Source organism: Barbatula barbatula, assembly GCF_947034865.1.
Source record: "Barbatula barbatula genome assembly, chromosome: 18".
Lineage (NCBI taxonomy): Eukaryota > Metazoa > Chordata > Actinopteri > Cypriniformes > Nemacheilidae > Barbatula > Barbatula barbatula.
Window position 1 is genome coordinate 14,374,408 of NC_136781.1, and position 18,553 is coordinate 14,392,960.

General features: G+C 38.2%; 1 protein-coding gene across 9 annotated transcripts in view; it reads left to right on the forward strand.

Moving 5' to 3' along the window:
• enox2 (ecto-NOX disulfide-thiol exchanger 2) overlaps positions 1–18,553 on the forward strand; it is a 208,212-nt gene that overhangs the window by 120,346 nt on the left and 69,313 nt on the right. For all 9 annotated transcript variants that reach the window (XM_079479787.1, XM_079479791.1, XM_079479788.1 and 6 more), the window contains one exon: positions 16,134–16,265. In XM_079479787.1, coding sequence (XP_079335913.1) covers positions 16,134–16,265 — 132 coding nt within the window. The remainder of the gene's footprint in view (positions 1–16,133; positions 16,266–18,553) is intronic.

The following is an 18,553-nucleotide window of genomic DNA, read 5'->3' on the forward strand; positions in this document are numbered from 1 at the left end:
ATTGAACACAGAATGACCTAATTTCCATATGAACACTTAATATAACGGCAAGTGTCACAATATGGAATTTAAGTGCTGGCATATTTCAGCGCCTCTGAGATTTTATGGCTCTCAGCATTTCTCTCAGATTTGTTTTATTAAACTCTTGTCATAGAATGTGTATTATATTCACTGTCAAGCGAACAGGTTTTTGCTTCCTTTCATTGTCACAAGATTTCTTTAATTAGAGGATACTTGTTGACATTCATTACAAAGCATAATGTGGGCGATAGCTTCCCATGTCGGCATCAGGCAGGAGTTCTGACTTCAAAACCTGAAAAAACACTCTAATTAAGGCAAGCACCTTGTTCTCTAAGGAACATGCCAACATCCTGCCAACAAACAATCACAAATACAACAATGGCTTTTTTAAACAATGCTAGCTAGTGTTAAATATGCTAATTGATAATCCTGCTTCTTCTCATGATTGAGTTCTTCGTTTGCCACTGTAGTAGCAAATAGAGACTCTGATTTTTACCAGTAAATCAAATCTTATAAATCCTTTTAGAATCCAGGATTGTACGCGAACACGTTACTGGATGTGTTTTTAATGTTTTTTTAAAGGCAGTTAATCAGTATTTAGAGCACCCAATGGCCGCTAGTTTAATGAAATCAAATGAGATGCACACAGCTACACATGCAACTGATTACCAACTGATATTTAGGATAATATTTATTAATAATTCAAAAAAAGAAAATAGTGATATTGTAACTGTCTGCAGTAGTAAAATAACAGGAGAGCACTGCTTCACACATAAAAGTACCACGGCGCCGATTCGTCTGCTGATCTAACCACGGCGCCAGTGCTCGGACACCTGTATGGATCGTGTATTAGTCCAATGCCAAAGCAGATTTTCAGTATTCTTAAATACAAAGCAGGTCAGAAGAAAAGCTGAATTGTCACCCAGAGCCATACCACAGCAGCAGCGGTGGGATTTCCTTGTGTAAACCTCACCATATGCTTTATATTAAGGCATACATTACAGCTGCTGTTTTCTATTAGTTTTCTCATCCATTTTTTTTCTCAAGCTCCTCCATGGCCCTGAAATGTGAAGAAATATTTTTCCTTATGCTATGAGAGTCTTGCACGTAGGGATTAGGTTTTATACTGCCTAATATTGCGTTCGGTGCACACGCTCCAACGTTTTTACTAAATTGAGGCTTTATTTGAAAAGATATTGCTGTGTACAGAGCAAAGGGACTTAAAATATGCAAACAGTGTAAGCAAATACTGTTTTACTGCTTTACAGAAGATTCAAAATCTGTTCTTTCAGGTAATCTCATGAGAGCAGTTTTGTTCCGAGGTTGTCTTAACTCTCTGTTTGCGTCAAACTTTTTCAAAAATGTGTGTAAACCTCGAAATACGTGATGCCGATAATAATGCAGAAATGATGCATGATCATTGCCAGTCTATGAATGGGACTCGCTGTACCAACACGCAGAAATGTATTGATGTGTGCCGCAAATTGCTGTGGTAATCCTTCATGCAGGGAACAAAAGAAATTAAACCCACTTGGCTGACATGGAAGCAGTCTGTGTCCTCCAGGGCTCGACAATTTCACTTGCCAGCAGGATCAAAAAGACTTCATTCTCTCATTTCTGTGGGTTTATTTCACTCTTTAGGAGGGGCTCATTAAATCCGTTGATTACAAATGCTTTTACCCAGAAGTCTTTAACCAAGAAATTATTGACAGATATATTTTGGAATGTGCTGCTGTTTAAATCCACATTAAAATTCTTAGCTTTAAAGGATACTTCTCCCAAAAAGTCAACATTTACTCAAGTTGCTCCGAATCTGGATACATTTCTTTGTTCTGATGAACACAGAGAATATATATTTGGAAGAACGCTTATAATCATGCAGATTAAGCCCCCAATTGACTACCATAGTATGAAAAAATACAATAGTAGTCAAAAGTGCCTGTCCTTCATTCTTCAAAATGTCTTATTTTGAGTTCAACAACAAAAAAAAAGATTGAGTCATTTTTCCTACTGTGGGAAGTTATAGTTATAAGCATTCTTCCAAATATCTTTCTCTGATGACACTATTGTCATTTTTGGGTGTCCCCTTAACATTTAACATTAAGTATCCCTTTAAAATTTAGTTTTCAACCTGGAAATAACCAGAATTGTTTTTGGAAAAAAATCTGTTCTACAAAAAGTTAGAAAAAAATCTCAGAAAAAAAGACAATCAAATAGATGGGGTTGTCATATTGAAAATAGCTGTTGTTTCTATTTAGTGTTGGATTGGTTTTCATCAATTATAGCATTGCTATAATTAGTATTACTCAAAGTAATGCTGTCAGAGTTAAAGTTTTATTTGTCAGTTTCATAACAGCGTTACTGCAGTACTTCAAGACAGTGAAATGTGCTATAAATATGCCACTGCTGCAGTAAATTTAACTAGCATTACTCTGGCAACTTTACACAAATTATGATTAGATAGAATCAATAAAACATATTCAAGTTGTTTGAAAGAACAAGACAAGACTGCTTTGATTTGAGCTGTTTTTACTGACAACAGCAGCACTTTTATGTGTTGTAAACACTTTTGCTATATGGTGGTTTATTACGCCTTGAAATGTAAAGCACACTGGGCTTGTTTATCATGTTATCCAGACGACATATTTTCTCTGTCATTTTATGTTTCATTTTTGTTCATTTTATGGTGTGTTTTACAGACACAATAACATTTTAAGTTACAGAAGTATTTCACTGCTCCTGATTGTCTTTATAGTCATTTGCTTTACAATAATTATATTGGTTGCCGATTCGATTCATTTACAGCGCATGCAAAACGTTTGAGAATTCCGTGTATTGCATAGAGACATTTGGTTTCAAACAGTGCCGTCTACTCTGTAATAATTAAGCAGTGTTAATGAAGTTGTTGTGATTAATTAAAGTTAATAGGCGAAATGCTGCAGAAAGATGAGCACCTCTGGTGGGGAGGCAAACCGCAGGACGATCTATCAGTAAACTCTTAACTCATTACCCGCCCCTCTCATTTGTTCTTTAACGAAGCGTTAACAGCATCATCTAATAGAGGTCATTAAACACTGTTAAAGGAAAAAGGTATGTTTTTTGTTCTTGCTCTAGATCAGGGGTGGCCAACTAGTCAGAGACTAAGAGCCACTTTTTTTTCTGTGTTACTGCAAAGAGCCACATCATACACATGGGTACACATGAACATCATCTTTTAATCATGTATGCACGCATACACAGACCTCTGCTCAGCCAGATCTAATGAAAATAACCACACCAACATGATAATATCAGTAATTTTCAACAGTTAACATTGTGTGCACTGTCTCACGCACACAAACTCTCAGTTCCAAGCCAGCTGATATGATGCAAGCGTTACGGTCTCCGAGTGTTTCGTAATTTTTTTAAAAAACTGCACCTGCTTTTCTGCCTGGCTTTTCAAAGCGACCAACTTGTTCTTGCGAAGTTCAGTCCCTTTTTGAAATTCCTGTTCGATGTTAGGGTGGAGTGAGCTGAAGTGACGCTGAAGATTTGAAGCTTTGAAATGCGCTAATGCTGCGTGACATATAAGGCAGATCGGCTAGCCATTACGTTTAACAAAAAAATATAAACTCTCCCACTCTGGCAAAAACGTCCTGTGTTCTTCTTCATATTTTCGTTTGGCTGTGCTTTTTTTCCCTGCCATTTCAAGAGGTAATTTAAAGGAAATTGTTTACACACAAATGATGTCACACCAAAGATTATCTCGTCGCTCGTTTGACGTCACTCAAACAGGCTTACATGGTCAGTGTGCCATCTATCTGTAGGGGGAGTGGATGACAGCTCCTGAAGAGCCGCATGAAACTAGTTAAAGAGCCGCATGAGGCTCGCGAGCCGCGGGTTGGCCACCCCTGCTCTAGATAAACCCACTGAGGTTCTTCTGTATGAGCTGATGGCATGTGGTATTGGTTTGACTATTCGTTCAATTTAAAAACAAATGTATTAATGTATACTTGTTACTTTGCAACAGACATTGTTCAACTAGGTGCCTTAATCCAGTTTATTATATTGGTCTTTTTCATGCTCTTGCCGACATGTTGATGGTTTTAAAAGTAAAAATCTGTCGATACTGTGCATCTATAAGTGAATATGAGGTTTTGTGGTTAACATTTTTTCTCAATCCAGTCATTTTAAAGTCCCCGTGAACTGGAAGTTGCGATAGTTTTTACTTCCGTATTTTGATGCATTTCCGAGTGAAACAGAATTTCAAATGAAATAAATAATTTTTTATTTATATTATAAAAAAATTGATTCGATGTGTAAAAACAGTCGTTACATTTTGAAATGGAACTGGTAGCAGACAGTTGAAGGGGAGGGGGAATGGATGCTCTGCAGAGATCTGCAAGGTTACTGACATTCTTCCAAATATATTTCTTTCTGTCTAGGTTTGGAAAAATCTGAGGGTGTTTTTTGGAATAAAAAAAAAGAATGACCCACACTGCTTAGCTTTTTACTATAAAACTGCAATATTTCATGAAAAAATTATTGTTTAATAATCACTTGGACTTTAAAAATAATAAAATCATGTTTCTATGTGGAATATTTTTTCTCACATTTCTAAAGCAAAACGGGTTATGAATGCCGTTTCAAGTTGACTTTGAAAAATCTGGTGCAGTGGCCCTCTCCATGAGTGTAGAAAAGTGATAAAATATATAGCAAAGGACAAACTAAGAACAAAGATATACTACAGTAAATATAAAAGAGAAAGAAATAGAAAAGTTAATTTATAGTAAAAAATTGGCAGATATTGAAAATGTATCAATTGATTTGGAGTTTCACCTTAAATGAATTATTGTATTAGTGATTTAAAAAAAACATTTTGGGGCGGTGACGTCATCAAATGTCGCTCTTTCTCTCGCTTCTGAGCTTTTAAGTGCACAAGTTAGTTTGGCTACAGGTTTTTTGCGGAAGTAGTAGCAAAAGTCAAGGCGGAATGTTTGAAACTGCAGTGACAGATTTGAGAGGTTATAGATTTGTGGTTGCAATTCAAACCTGGAAAATGTGTAAATATGTGCTATGCATTTGCATCTGCCAATGTACTTTGTAAATTCCAGTTCACACATTTGTGACAATTTTTCTGCAACTTCGGACGACAGATTTGTGAGTTTTGTCAACGAGTGCAAATCTCAACACTCAACTTTACTTCGGTTTTTTATTTGACAAGTTTTCACATTGGGGCTGTGAGTGTACATTTTAGTGTACAGGTACAAATACTTACTTTAAAATCTACACGCTCTCAAGTTTTGCTACTGACAATCTTCATAGAGGGAAGCCTGAAAGCGAGATGCACTCGCTCAAAAAGACCTGAAAGACGAAGCCACGGAACGAGCTGAAAATCAGCTGTGTCAGGGGGAAGATTTTAAATCTGTGTGCCCCTGCTGACTGATCTCACAGCCTCATAAGACTACAGTTTATTGGCTGTGTCCACATGAATAGGGTCTGCCTTTCCTTTCGCTCCTGTAACACGGTATCTGGGGGCACGTTACTTTTAACGTTCAGTATATTTCTTTATATAAGTCAGCTTTCTATACAAAACATCCTAAAATGGCTTTTATTTTTCTGTGTGACATTTTTCTTGTTCAATGTGAAGTGAACACAATTTAATTAGGTCTTGTCCTAGTACGTACTGTAGATACTTGAACATGTCTCTTTAAGAAAACATTTGATAGGCATTGGTACAAGTGCAAAGCTTGTTTCAATGCTAATCATAACATTTTGAGATCAAACAGCAGTTCATTTAATTCATTAAATGGAGAAATCTCTACGGATGTGTTCTTTAGCTGGCATGAACTATTACTTTAAAGATGGAGATGAGCTTTGCTCTACCTGTGTAATTACATCATTCACACATAAGTGTGTCTTTGAAGACATGCTGAAGCTTTCACGCCAGCCTCCAGGAGCAGCGAGCACGATTGGCTCCCATGATCTTAAAGATATAATCGTTATTTTAACAGCACTCCAGTCATGCAGAGCCTGACCCGATGCTAAACCTTTTTCACGTATTCAAAGCAACTGGTGGTGATGCTTGACCTCTGTGTTTAAGCGTTAGCTGAAGTGTTGCCGATGTCATAAAGAATTCGGCCCCCGTGTGAATTGTGTCCGCTAAGGACCCAATCTAGTAGGTAGTTGTAATGCCTGATCACAAAGTTATCTCGATACGTTGTTGTATGGCTAACCAAAGCTGCTTTAGCTTCTGGCAAACTTAATACGCTGGGTGAAATAAAAGCATTAAAATATCATGTTCAAATTTAAGTTTACAAAAATCACATTAGCTTATAAGCTTGATGTAACACACGTCAGTATTTCTGGGTCAACATCTGCTTAGCAAACAAAAAGCATCACTTTTGATATAAAAAAATACCACGGTTTTATTATAGTAAATAACTAAAACAGTAAGAAGGAGATTTGATTTCACTACCCATAGCCTCATTTATGTACTATTACATAAAACATTTAGTGAAAAGACAATATTGGTCATTTTAACAAAGTACTAGGGACATAAATTGTAATGTTTATTTGTAAGAATTGCAATCAGGCGCTAGAAAGACTGCCCATTGGAAATTATTTTAGGCAACAGAATCACGCGTGGTCCTAAAGGGGACTGGTTTCGAGAGGAGACTCGATTTGTCATGACACAGGCGCTTCTGTCGTTTTTACAGTTTCAGGCTTCGTCCGCTGAGAGTTTCTTAGCATCCCCGCGGGTTGAAAACTGCATGTCATGGATATTAACTTAATACGTGTCAACGGGTGCATAAATAATTTTTTCGTGACTTCATGAATAGAGGAAAACTGACAAGCATTGCAGTATTTTTACTGTGGTTAAGGGCTTGAAGACGTCCATGATCAAGGGCACAAATTTTTGATACATACAATTGTTGAACTGTTGATAACTTGAATTACTTTAATATTAATAATAATAATTGAGACAAACCACCATTTTTCACCATCAGGGAGCTTTGTGACCGCACAGTGACACAGAGTTCTGTATGTGTGTATGCTTGTGTGAAGATGAAGAAAAACAGGCCTTTGGAGGACACGTTCCAGAACCGTCCCCTGTGACTTTGAAACAGTCTTTTTTGTAATTTTTCCGTCTCTCAGAAGGGCAAAAGTAAGTTTTAATGGTAATCAGAAAGGTGACTGAGAGACTGAAAGGACATTAATACCCGAAGCGATCAAACTGTCCTCTGGGAATCCACTTCCTCTGAAAGCGGGTTTATTAGGTCAGGACAAGTGTAGTGTACTGCAGAGAACACCTTTCATAAGCCCCCTTGGGAAAGGATGAACTTCAGTGCACTTTGGATTTAATATTAGGATGTGCACAACGATAGATTGTTAAAATTGACTAGTCACTTATTGAAAATATAATTGCTGGTGCTTATTTATGCAAGGGCAGTGTCAAAAAGTCTTAGTTGTGGGCTTATTCTTATAGAGAGATTTATTTTTGTTTGTTTAATGTTGGATGTCACAAAATGTATGGCTTGCTTTTAGCATGACTATACGAGTATGCCTGAGTGCTCTTGAGTTAGTAAGGTGAAATGTTTGGTAATGGCATGTCTATATTGATGATGCTCTTTATTTGAGTCATAAGGTCTTAGGGTTGTGAAGGTGCTGCTCCAGCAGTGCTGTCAGACTCTGTTTCTGCTTCTGTCTCCTCTGAAACAGCACTGATGAAGCTTCAGAGCTCAAAGCCTCTACGCTCACATCCTCAATCCTGCATTTGCGGATGAATGCAGAACGAAACGTGAACTGTGCCGAGCCGCCACTGAGCCGGAACCCAAAACTAATTATTGCCTTAATCCGGCCAGAAGAGAGAAGAGGAAAAAATCATTTGTGTAAACACACCGATGTCGGATCACAGTCGCATTGTTACAAAGAGCGTTTCGGTGTCATGTTTGCGGGTGTGTGGGTGAAATGAGTCCATGGGGTTTTGACCCATGACAGGAGTTGATTTGAATCTACCTGGTTGCTAATGTTGGCAATAGCATAACAAGACACTTTCTAATGGCAGAATCTGCTCGCAGAGCTCACAGTAGTCAGAGAAACTGAGTCAACAATTCAACCACGTCTGTTTCAACTTAACTGTGGCGCAGTCGCTGTAATATCAGCCTCTGTTTTTGTCTTTACAGAACCCCTCGTGTTTTTGAAAGGGGTAAAACTATGTTCAAATGTGGTCAAAATGTTCTCACAGTACAAAGTTTTTTTGTGTGTGTTCCTGTTTCGGTTTTATTGTGTCGTGTAGCGTGTCATAACCACCATTTATTTGGTGTGATTTATATAACAGTACCAGCAGTTATGGCAGCTTGATGACTCAGCAGTCAGTATGACTAGTATCGCCACTGTGCATCATTGACTTAGATGTTTTTGGCATGCTAAACACAAATGAATTTGTACTGTATTATACACGGATATACTGTATCGTCATTAATGATATAAGCTCAAAATTCACTTGAGTTAATATACACTAAAATAATGATAATTTTGTTTTTGGCTATTGGGGACAGGTGGGGCTCGGACCACTACCCTACCTCCAAAGTGGGGAATGGCAGAAAAAGTTTGAGAAACACTGGTGTAGAGCGAGAACACAAGGACACAAGATCGCTGAAGATGCTTGGGTGGGACATACTGAGGGGGTCCTCCCCCTGAGTGGTTTACCTCACATCCTGATATTTGGAAGCTGGAATGGTTTCTTAAAGATTGTTGATCCTCTCATAGGATTTCTTTCAAAACCTGTATGGATGAACCTGTATGACTCGTTCTTCTATGGAACACAAAACAAAGATATTTTGAGAAATGTCTCTGTGGTTTTGTTTCCATACAATGGAAATCAATGGGGACCAATGTTGTTTGGTTACCAACTCCAACGTTCACCAAAATGTCTTCCTTTGTGTCCCGCTGAACTAAGAAAGTCATACAAGTTTAAAATAACATGAAGGTGAATAAATAATGAAAATACTTTCATTCTTGGGTAAACTAAAGCTACAAAAGCAAAGTTAAGTTAGATCTTATATGGACTTTTAACTCATTTTAATATTTTCAAATTGGTTTGTGCACTAATATTAAGACTATAGCTAAATGAAAAGGTGATTTTGTGTCATTGCTTTTACGACACGTTATTTTTTTATGGATTGGATTTTTTTGATGGCTGGATTACTGTTGACCGATGCGCATTTAATACCAGACCTACTGTATTTGTTTTATAAAATGTGGATAAATAATCAACTAAGAAATTCCACTCCTTCATAATTCCACCAGGAACACAAGATTAGGTTACCATGCGTAGTTTTTAAAAATGGCTTAAATTAAATTAAAGCCTCAGACGTTCAGCCTTACGTTCAATAGGAAAATCGAAAGTGTTGAAGGTGTAATTACTCATGTAATCGTTCCTAGTCCTATCTTCATCAAGACATGGATAATCCATTCATGTGTCAATAAAGATCGCACTCTGTGAGGCTCTGGAGAGGCATTAGCAATTTCAATGAAGTGTTTATTCCTTGAGAATATAATGCTTATCTCTGGATAGCCATCATATCTTCGCACAGAAGTGCTTTCAATGCGTTTGAAGTTTATGGAACACCTGATTTCTCCGTTCCTGTCACTCGGATTAAAGCGGTTAGTATTTAGAAAAGAGCTCCTGGAGGACTATCTCACACAGGCACAGTTCCCACCCCGTAAGAGTGATCCATGGGCTCAAACGGGCGTGTTTCCTGCCTGGCATATGACACTTGATTCTTACCCTACTTTTAAAGCAATAACAATCATTTGTTGTTAGACGGCTTAACTTGTCTTTTCAAGGTTATCCAGAAAGCTGATTGAAATCGTGTGGGTTTGGCATAATGAGGCTTGCAATTGTGGCGTGTCCACGGAGACTTTATTCTAATGCTTGCCTGCTCCAGCTTTACAAATCTCCCCAGAGACAACTGAGTTTCACTTATGAAGTGAGAAAATAAGCTTTTGAAAGAGGAAAAGTTTTAAACAATATTGATTCCATTAGAGAAATTTGAGAAAAACAATGCTTGTGCTTAATTATGGTCCATTGATTAATTTAGAAATATGTTTAGCCAGCCACTGACTTGGGATGGTATAACCATCTTAAACTGTCATATAATACGTTACACGTGTAATTATGTATACGGCATGAAATGTCAACAAAAGGAAAAGTTCATCCAACAAAAAATGATGACATCTGGCATGACATTTGGGTGAACTCTCCCTTTTATCATGAGAGAACGCATGACAGCGAACATGCTAAAAACATATACAAGGTCTGTGTCCTTGATGGTTGACAACGTCGGTGTTCGCGTATTTTTCATCAGACGTGTTTCTTACTGATATGTGCACACCACAGGCAAAAACTTTCAAAGTTTACACAAAAGACGAAGGTTGATAGAGTATGTACAACAGGAAAGTTGTTCACAGCAGGCGGTTTTGAAGTCCAATGGTAATTGTATTGAAATTTGTCTTTGAAGGCGGTGGATTTGTTACAGAAGGTTTGCTTTGATGCCTGTAGATGGAGCATTAAGCGGGTGGATTTTACAGATGCTTCTTGAAGAGTCTGAAGCTAAAAAGCTAACTAGCTAGCTGACTGTTAGCATGTTAAAACACTTTTTTAGAAGTTGTGGCCCCAAATAACTGGACTTTAAAGGACATTTGTAAATTTGTCATCACCACCTCAACATATAATGAGTTTCCATTTTTTGCTTAATATTTGTGTCTCCATGTTTTAACTTCATCTAGCTTAGTTTAAAAATATATACGGTGCTAACAGGACCCTGAGTGAGTCGGAGTTGATAGCAATGATGTAGAAGTAAACTGTATAGAGTTCCGTGGTTAAAAGGCTATCAGCGACGCCAACAACATTTTCCGCCTTTTTGCCTCAGTTGATATTAGCCACTTGCTTCTATTTTCTACCAAATTTACAGTGTGAAATGGGGAAATGTACGTTTTCGCGAACTTGGGTTGACGACCTGTCATTTAAAGACTGGCTTAAGCCCGTCAGGGGGAATGACCGGGAAGCAATGAATTCATGAAATTTTTTACATAGAAAATCGAAAACATTCGTGACAAAATTGTAAAAACTCAACCTCCAAATCTGTCCTATGAATTAGCACCAACCATCGCTCCAAAACAAAGACTCCAGCGTTTTTCACCTATAAAACAGGAAGATTTAATTCAACTTATCGCAACTTCTAAACCTACAACTTGCTTACTAGACCCCATACCAACTAAATTATTAAAAGAGTTACTACCTGTTGCAATTGAGCCCATCTATAACATTATCAACTCGTCAATTAATCTAGGCCATGTCCCAGGACCCTTTAAGATGGCCGTCATTAAGCCTCTAATCAAGAAACCAAACTTAGATCCAAATGAACTTGGAAACTATAGACCGATTTCAAATCTCCCATACCTGTCTAAAATACTAGAAAAAGTAGTGTGCACTCAGTTGTGCTCTTTCTTACAAAATAACAACATGCACGAAAAATTTCAGTCAGGCTTTAGATCGCATCATAGCACTAAAACTGCGCTCGTTAAAATTACAAACGACCTGCTTATAACATCAGATAAAGGTAACATCTCACTCCTGGTCCTGCTTGACCTTAGTGCTGCGTTCGATACCGTAGACCAAATTGGCAGAGTGCATTGAAGATATACAACATTGGATGACCTGTAATTTCCTTCTTTTAAATTCTAATAAAACAGAAATATTACTTATCGGACCAAAGACACTCAAACCGAATATTTCTGATTATAAACTGCAAGTTGAAGGATGTACTGTTACTCCAACAAATACAGTAAAAGATCTAGGCGTTATATTAGACAGCAACCTGTCATTTCGAAATCACATCTCAAATGTCACAAAAACAGCCTTTTTCCACCTAAGAAATGTTGCCAAGTTACGAAATATTCTGTGTGTTGCTGACGCGGAGAAGCTTATTCATGCATTTATAACCTCAAGACTTGACTACTGTAATGCGCTTCTTAGTGGTTGTCCTGCATCATCAATAAACAAACTACAGTTAGTTCAGAACGCAGCTGCCAGAGTTCTAACCAGGTCCAGAAAATACCATCACATAACCCCAATGTTATCAACCCTTCACTGGCTACCCATTAAGTATCGTATTGACTTTAAAGTTCTTTTAATCACTTATAAAGCCTTAAAGCGTTTAGCACCTACCTACCTAACAGAGCTTCTATCACACTACAACCCATCACGCTCTTTAAGATCTCAAAACGCGGGACTTTTGATAATACCTAGAATAACTAAATCCTCCAAAGGGGGCCGAGCTTTCTCATACGTAGCACCTAAACTCTGGAATAGCCTTCCTGATATTATTCGAGGATCAGACACACTCGCCCAATTTAAATCTAGATTAAAGACGCATCTTTTCAGCCAAGCATTCACTTAATGCAAAATATGCTAAATAAACCACCAGGAGATGCTGACATTAGATATTATTTACTAGAATAATTTGATTTATTATATAAAACACCATGTAGTGTGTTTTACCCTTTCTTGGGTTTTTCGTTTTTCCCCTGTAAAGCTGCTTTGGAACAATGCAAATTGTGAAAAGCGCTATATAAATAAAATTGAATTGAATTGAATTGAAGCATTTTGCACTATAAATGTTACCTGAACTGGCATTACCGCTATGAAGTCACACAGTGGATCGAACATTCAGCAGCAGCAGCTTCGTGTGAGGGGGAGCAGCTCCATATTTCGTTGTTTTGCGATGCTAGCAGCACTACACAGGTTGCGGCAAATCATGCCAACTCAAGGTCAGCTGTCGTCGCACCACCTCAGCAGCAAACCAGCACCACCAGGACAGCGATAGCCAGACAGCAGACCTTACCTCAGGGCTGAGGTTCTCTGGTGCCTGGACCATCATTCATATAATTCGAATCAGGACATTGAGAAATTGTTCCAAAACATGTTCACTGACTCCGATATAGCCAAAAGTTTCTCGTGTGGCAAGGATAAAACGGCGTACATGCATGGATTAGGCATTGCTCCACATTTTAAGAAGCTGCTTATAAATGGTTAGGATAACTCAAGGGTTAAGTTAAAGACAACTGAAACTCAACTCGACACTACAAAAACATAATTCACAATGACAATACTGTATGATGGGTGTGACGGTGTGATGATAGAGTGTTCACACCAAACGCGGAAAATCGTGCTATTCGCGTGTTGAACGCTTGAACATTTTCAGTTTACTCGCATCATTCTCATGTAAAAATTTGCTTCATTACAGACACGAATTCGCGTCATGGGAGGGGCTTCTGCCGCTCGCTCACGGCCCTACTATAGCAAGCTCCTGATTGGTTAACGCGGCGCAAAGTTCATATTTTTCAACTCGCGAGATTCGCACCATTCGCACCCCCTTATTAGTGCGAATCGCAAGTAGGTCATCGTGTCTTTGCATTGACTTAACATGTAAATCCCTCGCGCTTAACGCTTCATTTGCGTTTGGTGTGAACACAGTAGTAAGTGGTGCTTTGCATACCCCCCACCCCCCCCCCAAAAAAGGGCTGCTGCTTGATGTCGTGTTGGTAGTAAAAAATATTTTGGAGGTGGTAAAAAAGGTAGTAAAGGGTAGTAAATTCATCTCTATGATTCCTGCATATACCCTGATAGAAAATACAAATAAAACATCTCAATAAACTTGTCAGCCTCACAAATCCAATTACTGTGTTTTTGTATAACACCGTCCTGTCCTGTCTCTCATTATGTGCTGTTTTGCAAATGCAAAGTGTTCTGAATCAGCATCTTATGTAGCGTTTTTCATGCCAAAGTATGTAGTTATTTTAATGAGAGTTTGTTCAGGTGGTATTACATCTTGATTTTGCGCCATCGTCGTTTCAGAGATGAACAAAAAACCTACCTGCCAACAATTTGACCTCTTCAGGTCTGTGACTGAGATGCTTGGTCCAACATTTTACCTCTAAAATCTGAATTTATGAAACAATCTTTCAAATCTATTTTTTGGTTGCAAATGAAAGAGCTTTCAGTTCACGTCATCGTGAGGTCCGGAAAAACAAGCTTTAGATTCACAGCGTCATGTTCAGGTCTTCAGAGAGCTTATATACATAGTGATCCTAAACATACTGGACTTGATTCATTGGTTCTAGTGTGTTTATACAGCCTCAGTCTTTTCCAGTGCTGGCCAACCGATTAAGTAACTCAAACAACCGTTTCCAGAAACCTTTCATCTCTGCTGTATGTTTAGGTAGAGCGAGGGGGGGTGCTGAAAGAAAGACGGTTGAGGGATGTATCTTGGACGACGTCCTCAAGGAACCTGCGTTCTGTGTGTATATCACACACACTTCCTTAATGGGGTGTTGCTCAGATGTCCAGAATGAAGAAGCGCAGCAGAAGAAAACCACATGCTCAGTGTTAGAGCTTAATTTCCAGTGTTTGTTGATATAATACCAGTCAGATGTTAGTGAAATATTAACTTTAAATCCCACAATTTTAAAGCCAGTAACATCTGCTGTTAATAAGAATATGTAGTAGATGTAAATTAATGTAGTGATTAAGTTTAAGCAACAAAGCTGAACAAAGAGTCATTCTGGCGTTATGAGCGTTACCATAGAAACTAATCATTTCAAAGCCTAGGATGTGAATCACATTGTCTCGTAATAATGCTAATTTTGACATAACGTGATTATTTACTTAAACCCCTGAGAAGTCATTTATCTTTAGTTTAACGAAATGAAACATAAAACAGAACGGTGTCTGATAATAAAATCACACGTGTCAGAAAGGTCCTGAATGATTCTGTTTTCTGCTGAAATAATGGATGCTCTTTTTTTAGATGTTTTGACCCACCCCCCTTCTGATATTCCTCCGAAGGACCTGAAATCAAATTATCACGGCTGTTTTTCTGCACTGCGAGCTCCGTGTAATCAATTTCTTACCAACACAATGAGATTTTCTCAATAGTTTGCGGAAATGACCCGACGCACGTGACTGCCGCCCACTCCTCGCAGCATCCATATGTTCTCTCACACACACGCTTGAAGCCCTATGGGCACACCTCAGGAATGGGAACATTCTGAACTCTGTTTCCCTGTTTATAGCACTTATCTTATTTAGTGGGCGTTCCTTAACTTCATTAGAACTCTGGCAGAGGTTTCGTCTTATAAATATGCCTCTTATTTGTCTTTCTCAGAGAAAGAGGCTATGCTGCGGTGCAGCATGTTAGCGCCCCTGTTGTATGATGAAAAATAAATGAGTTTTTAGAAAAATATGTCCTATGTTAGGGTTTCATGTGCTATGCTGAAGGAAACTCCATCTCTTCACAAATAAGTTTAATGTTTTTGTTCCAACTTGAGCAGCAACTAGCAACTTTTTTATATTTGTCAATTATGTATACTGTACGCTTTATATTTGCTTTATTCCTTTGTTACTGAAGAAAACTTCAGGTATTACTTACACTTTTCATGTGTTCAATAAAAGTCAATGAGAAAATGAAAATGTGTGAATTCATGCTACATGTATTTTAATAAATGGCATGTTCATAATGCACATTAAATCCATAACTATAAATTACACAGAGCTTCACACATTGTTACAACAATATATAAATAATGCAGTTATATTTTTCTCAACATAACTGTTTTCATTCCGACATATTCCTTTGCATGTATTTGTTATGTATATAAATGTATGTAGATTTATTTAGATGAATTTGCCATTACAAATTGTGGTAAAAAAGTAATCATTTAAATGGTCGTGTAAATAAAATGATTTGATCATGTGATTATTTACACATTATCATTAAACATGTTATAACATTTACATGAAATAAAGATCATTTTATTTGTAAAATTGCTCAACAGTTTGAGTTTGATTAAATGTATTATTTCAGTGACATCATCTTTATTGGAAATTTTTCAATTTATTTAATTATTCGAGCTGAAAACTCTGTATGTATTGCAGCTTTATTGTAAATTGAATACATGTTGTACTACATTTATTCAGTTGAACATTTGAACATTTGTTCTTAGACTGTTTTAGAAAAACAAGCATTCATTCTAAACCCAGAAATGTGTTGCTTTCTCTCTTTCAGAGGGTCTCCGAAATATTGCCATGGACTCTAACTCTTTGCCGATGCCTATGTCTGACCCTAACGCTTGGGCAACTGCTATGAACAATCTCGGAATGGCACCCATGAGTATGACGGGCCAGCCTATCATGTCAGGTAAGAATAGAAGCTTACTTTACCATGGTAAACAATCCAGATGTGTTTCAGCTTGTGTATACCTAAACAATGTCTATTGACATAATCTGTGTGATATTAACTGCTTTTGAATAGAAGTAAATTATTGGTCTGCTAATGTCCTTGTGTTGGGTGTAGCAAAAGAGTTAGTTCTGCTACGAGTCGGCTTGTTGGAGAACATTCACTGTAGTACACCAGGATGAAAATGACTCTGTTTACTAAATTTGTCTCAGTGCAGCTGCGTGACATTGGTTTTGTATAATAAACTGTAATGGCCGGTCACATTCGGAGTTTGGGGGAGAGTTAAAATAAATTGATCCTGCAGGGCTCTGAATTCATCAAGCGTGTTATGTGCTAACCTTGCTGGTGCTGTGGATATCTGGCCTGGGTTCAGTTTATGTCGAAGCCAAAATGATTAAGAATCCACCCTGAAACTTATCAGATGTCATCAGAAGGCTCAAGCCCGAGTTAGTACAACCTGGGTCTTATTTGGCAGTATTAACACATTAACACTTTGTTTTCTTGCCAGTCTGATATTTTACTGTCATGAATTTAAAGTTTACCCAGCCAACGGTTAACACCTGAACTGCAGAGTAAACATGTTTTGGTTTTGCAAGTCTATGAATGCGATAATCCTCTGGATGGGTTTCTTTTCACAGACTGAGTGTGAAAGTATGAAGTCTTCAAACACATTCCCGAAGTGCCATCCAAGTTGACAATTCTTTTCGGGGCTATTTCATTTTATTTTATTGGTTTATCAGCAACACGGTGCGAAAGAAGGGTTCTGTGATGGCCTGAGTAACTGCCAGAATATTTCACTGCATCATTTATTATTTGGAATACACATGAACAGTCCAAAGATGCCATTGAACCGTCCATTTAATTGCAAGGAGATTATAATGAAATGCATCTGAAAGATGGATGTGTTTTCATTCAGTAATTTGACATTGGAGAATGGAGAAATATAACCCCTGAAGGTGTCGTCTGAGAAACGGCAAATATAACATTTTTGTTCTTTCTCCAATATCTGTAAAATTATGAGCTGCATTTATTCCTATATAAACCGCAAGTCGCGGTTTATATAGGAATGCGTCTTTCTTCCCTCAGTATCTTTGAATCGATTCTCTGTGGCATTTTATATATCACCTCGTTCATCTCATTTAAAGTCACGGATGCAGCGGCGACGTCGCAGATATATATGCGCGATCGTACTGGGCAATAGGCGCATGTTTCAAATTAAGTGGGCTTGGGGGATGGGGGCTCTACACCTACTCTATTTCCCTGGCGAATTACATTTGGAATGTTTACGTTGCTGCCAAGCGAACATCTCGGGCTCCCATTTGTGATATTGCCGCACAAGAGCGAATTATGGAGTTTGCGGAAGGGGTTATGGACTGCCGTTGAAAGGAGAGAAATGCTGATGGCTGTTTTATGTCTGAGAGACTATGGAGTCTTGATCTGTGAGCCATGCAATGAGCTGGAATGAAACGCCTCTTAGTGCTTTTAATGTGTCATGGCTCCCAAGAGCTCATTTCACACGTACTGTGGGTCTTTTATTCTAATCAGTCCCACCGCAGGGAATTCTGGGAGCTTTTGTGCCTCCTCTTGCTTCCTGTCTGGCCGGGAATACAGATTACAGAGCATCACGATGGGTCACTTTTGCCGCATGTCCAGTATGCTGCGCTGTGGTGAAATGTTCTTTACCTGTTCGTCCCGAGTCGTACAGATCGTCTGAATGCGTGCTGGTGTGAAGACTTATTGGAAAAGTGTTATCGACTGATATGTGATGTAATGAAAGAAGAGAGTGTCTGTTTATTTATAGTTGTTTCTTTTTTAAAGGCATACAGGGATAGACATTCAAAAATGATGTCCCAAATAAAAAGTAAATGAAAGAAATAACAATCCTGAGGCGATGAGCAACTCTTTGGAAAACGGGCAAAAAGAAACTATGCCTGGTAAACAAACTATAAATCCTGCCCCTGAGGCGCAGTGGCCAAACAAACCACAAAACAAAGTTTGAAACACCACAACCTCTGCCTTTAAACCAAGCAAATAGAGGAAGGGTGGGGAAATCGATTTTTCTAAATATTGCGATGGTTTAAACAACTTCAGACGTGAGTCCAAGGCACAGTAAGGTGTGATATTAAAAAGCCTTTCAGAAAGACTTCTTTGGGATATGGAAATTGGCCAAAGTGAAGGATTAAAGGTTTTTTTGCACAAGACACACAGTAGATCAAATTCAACCACCACTAAATTCAAACCCGAATGAC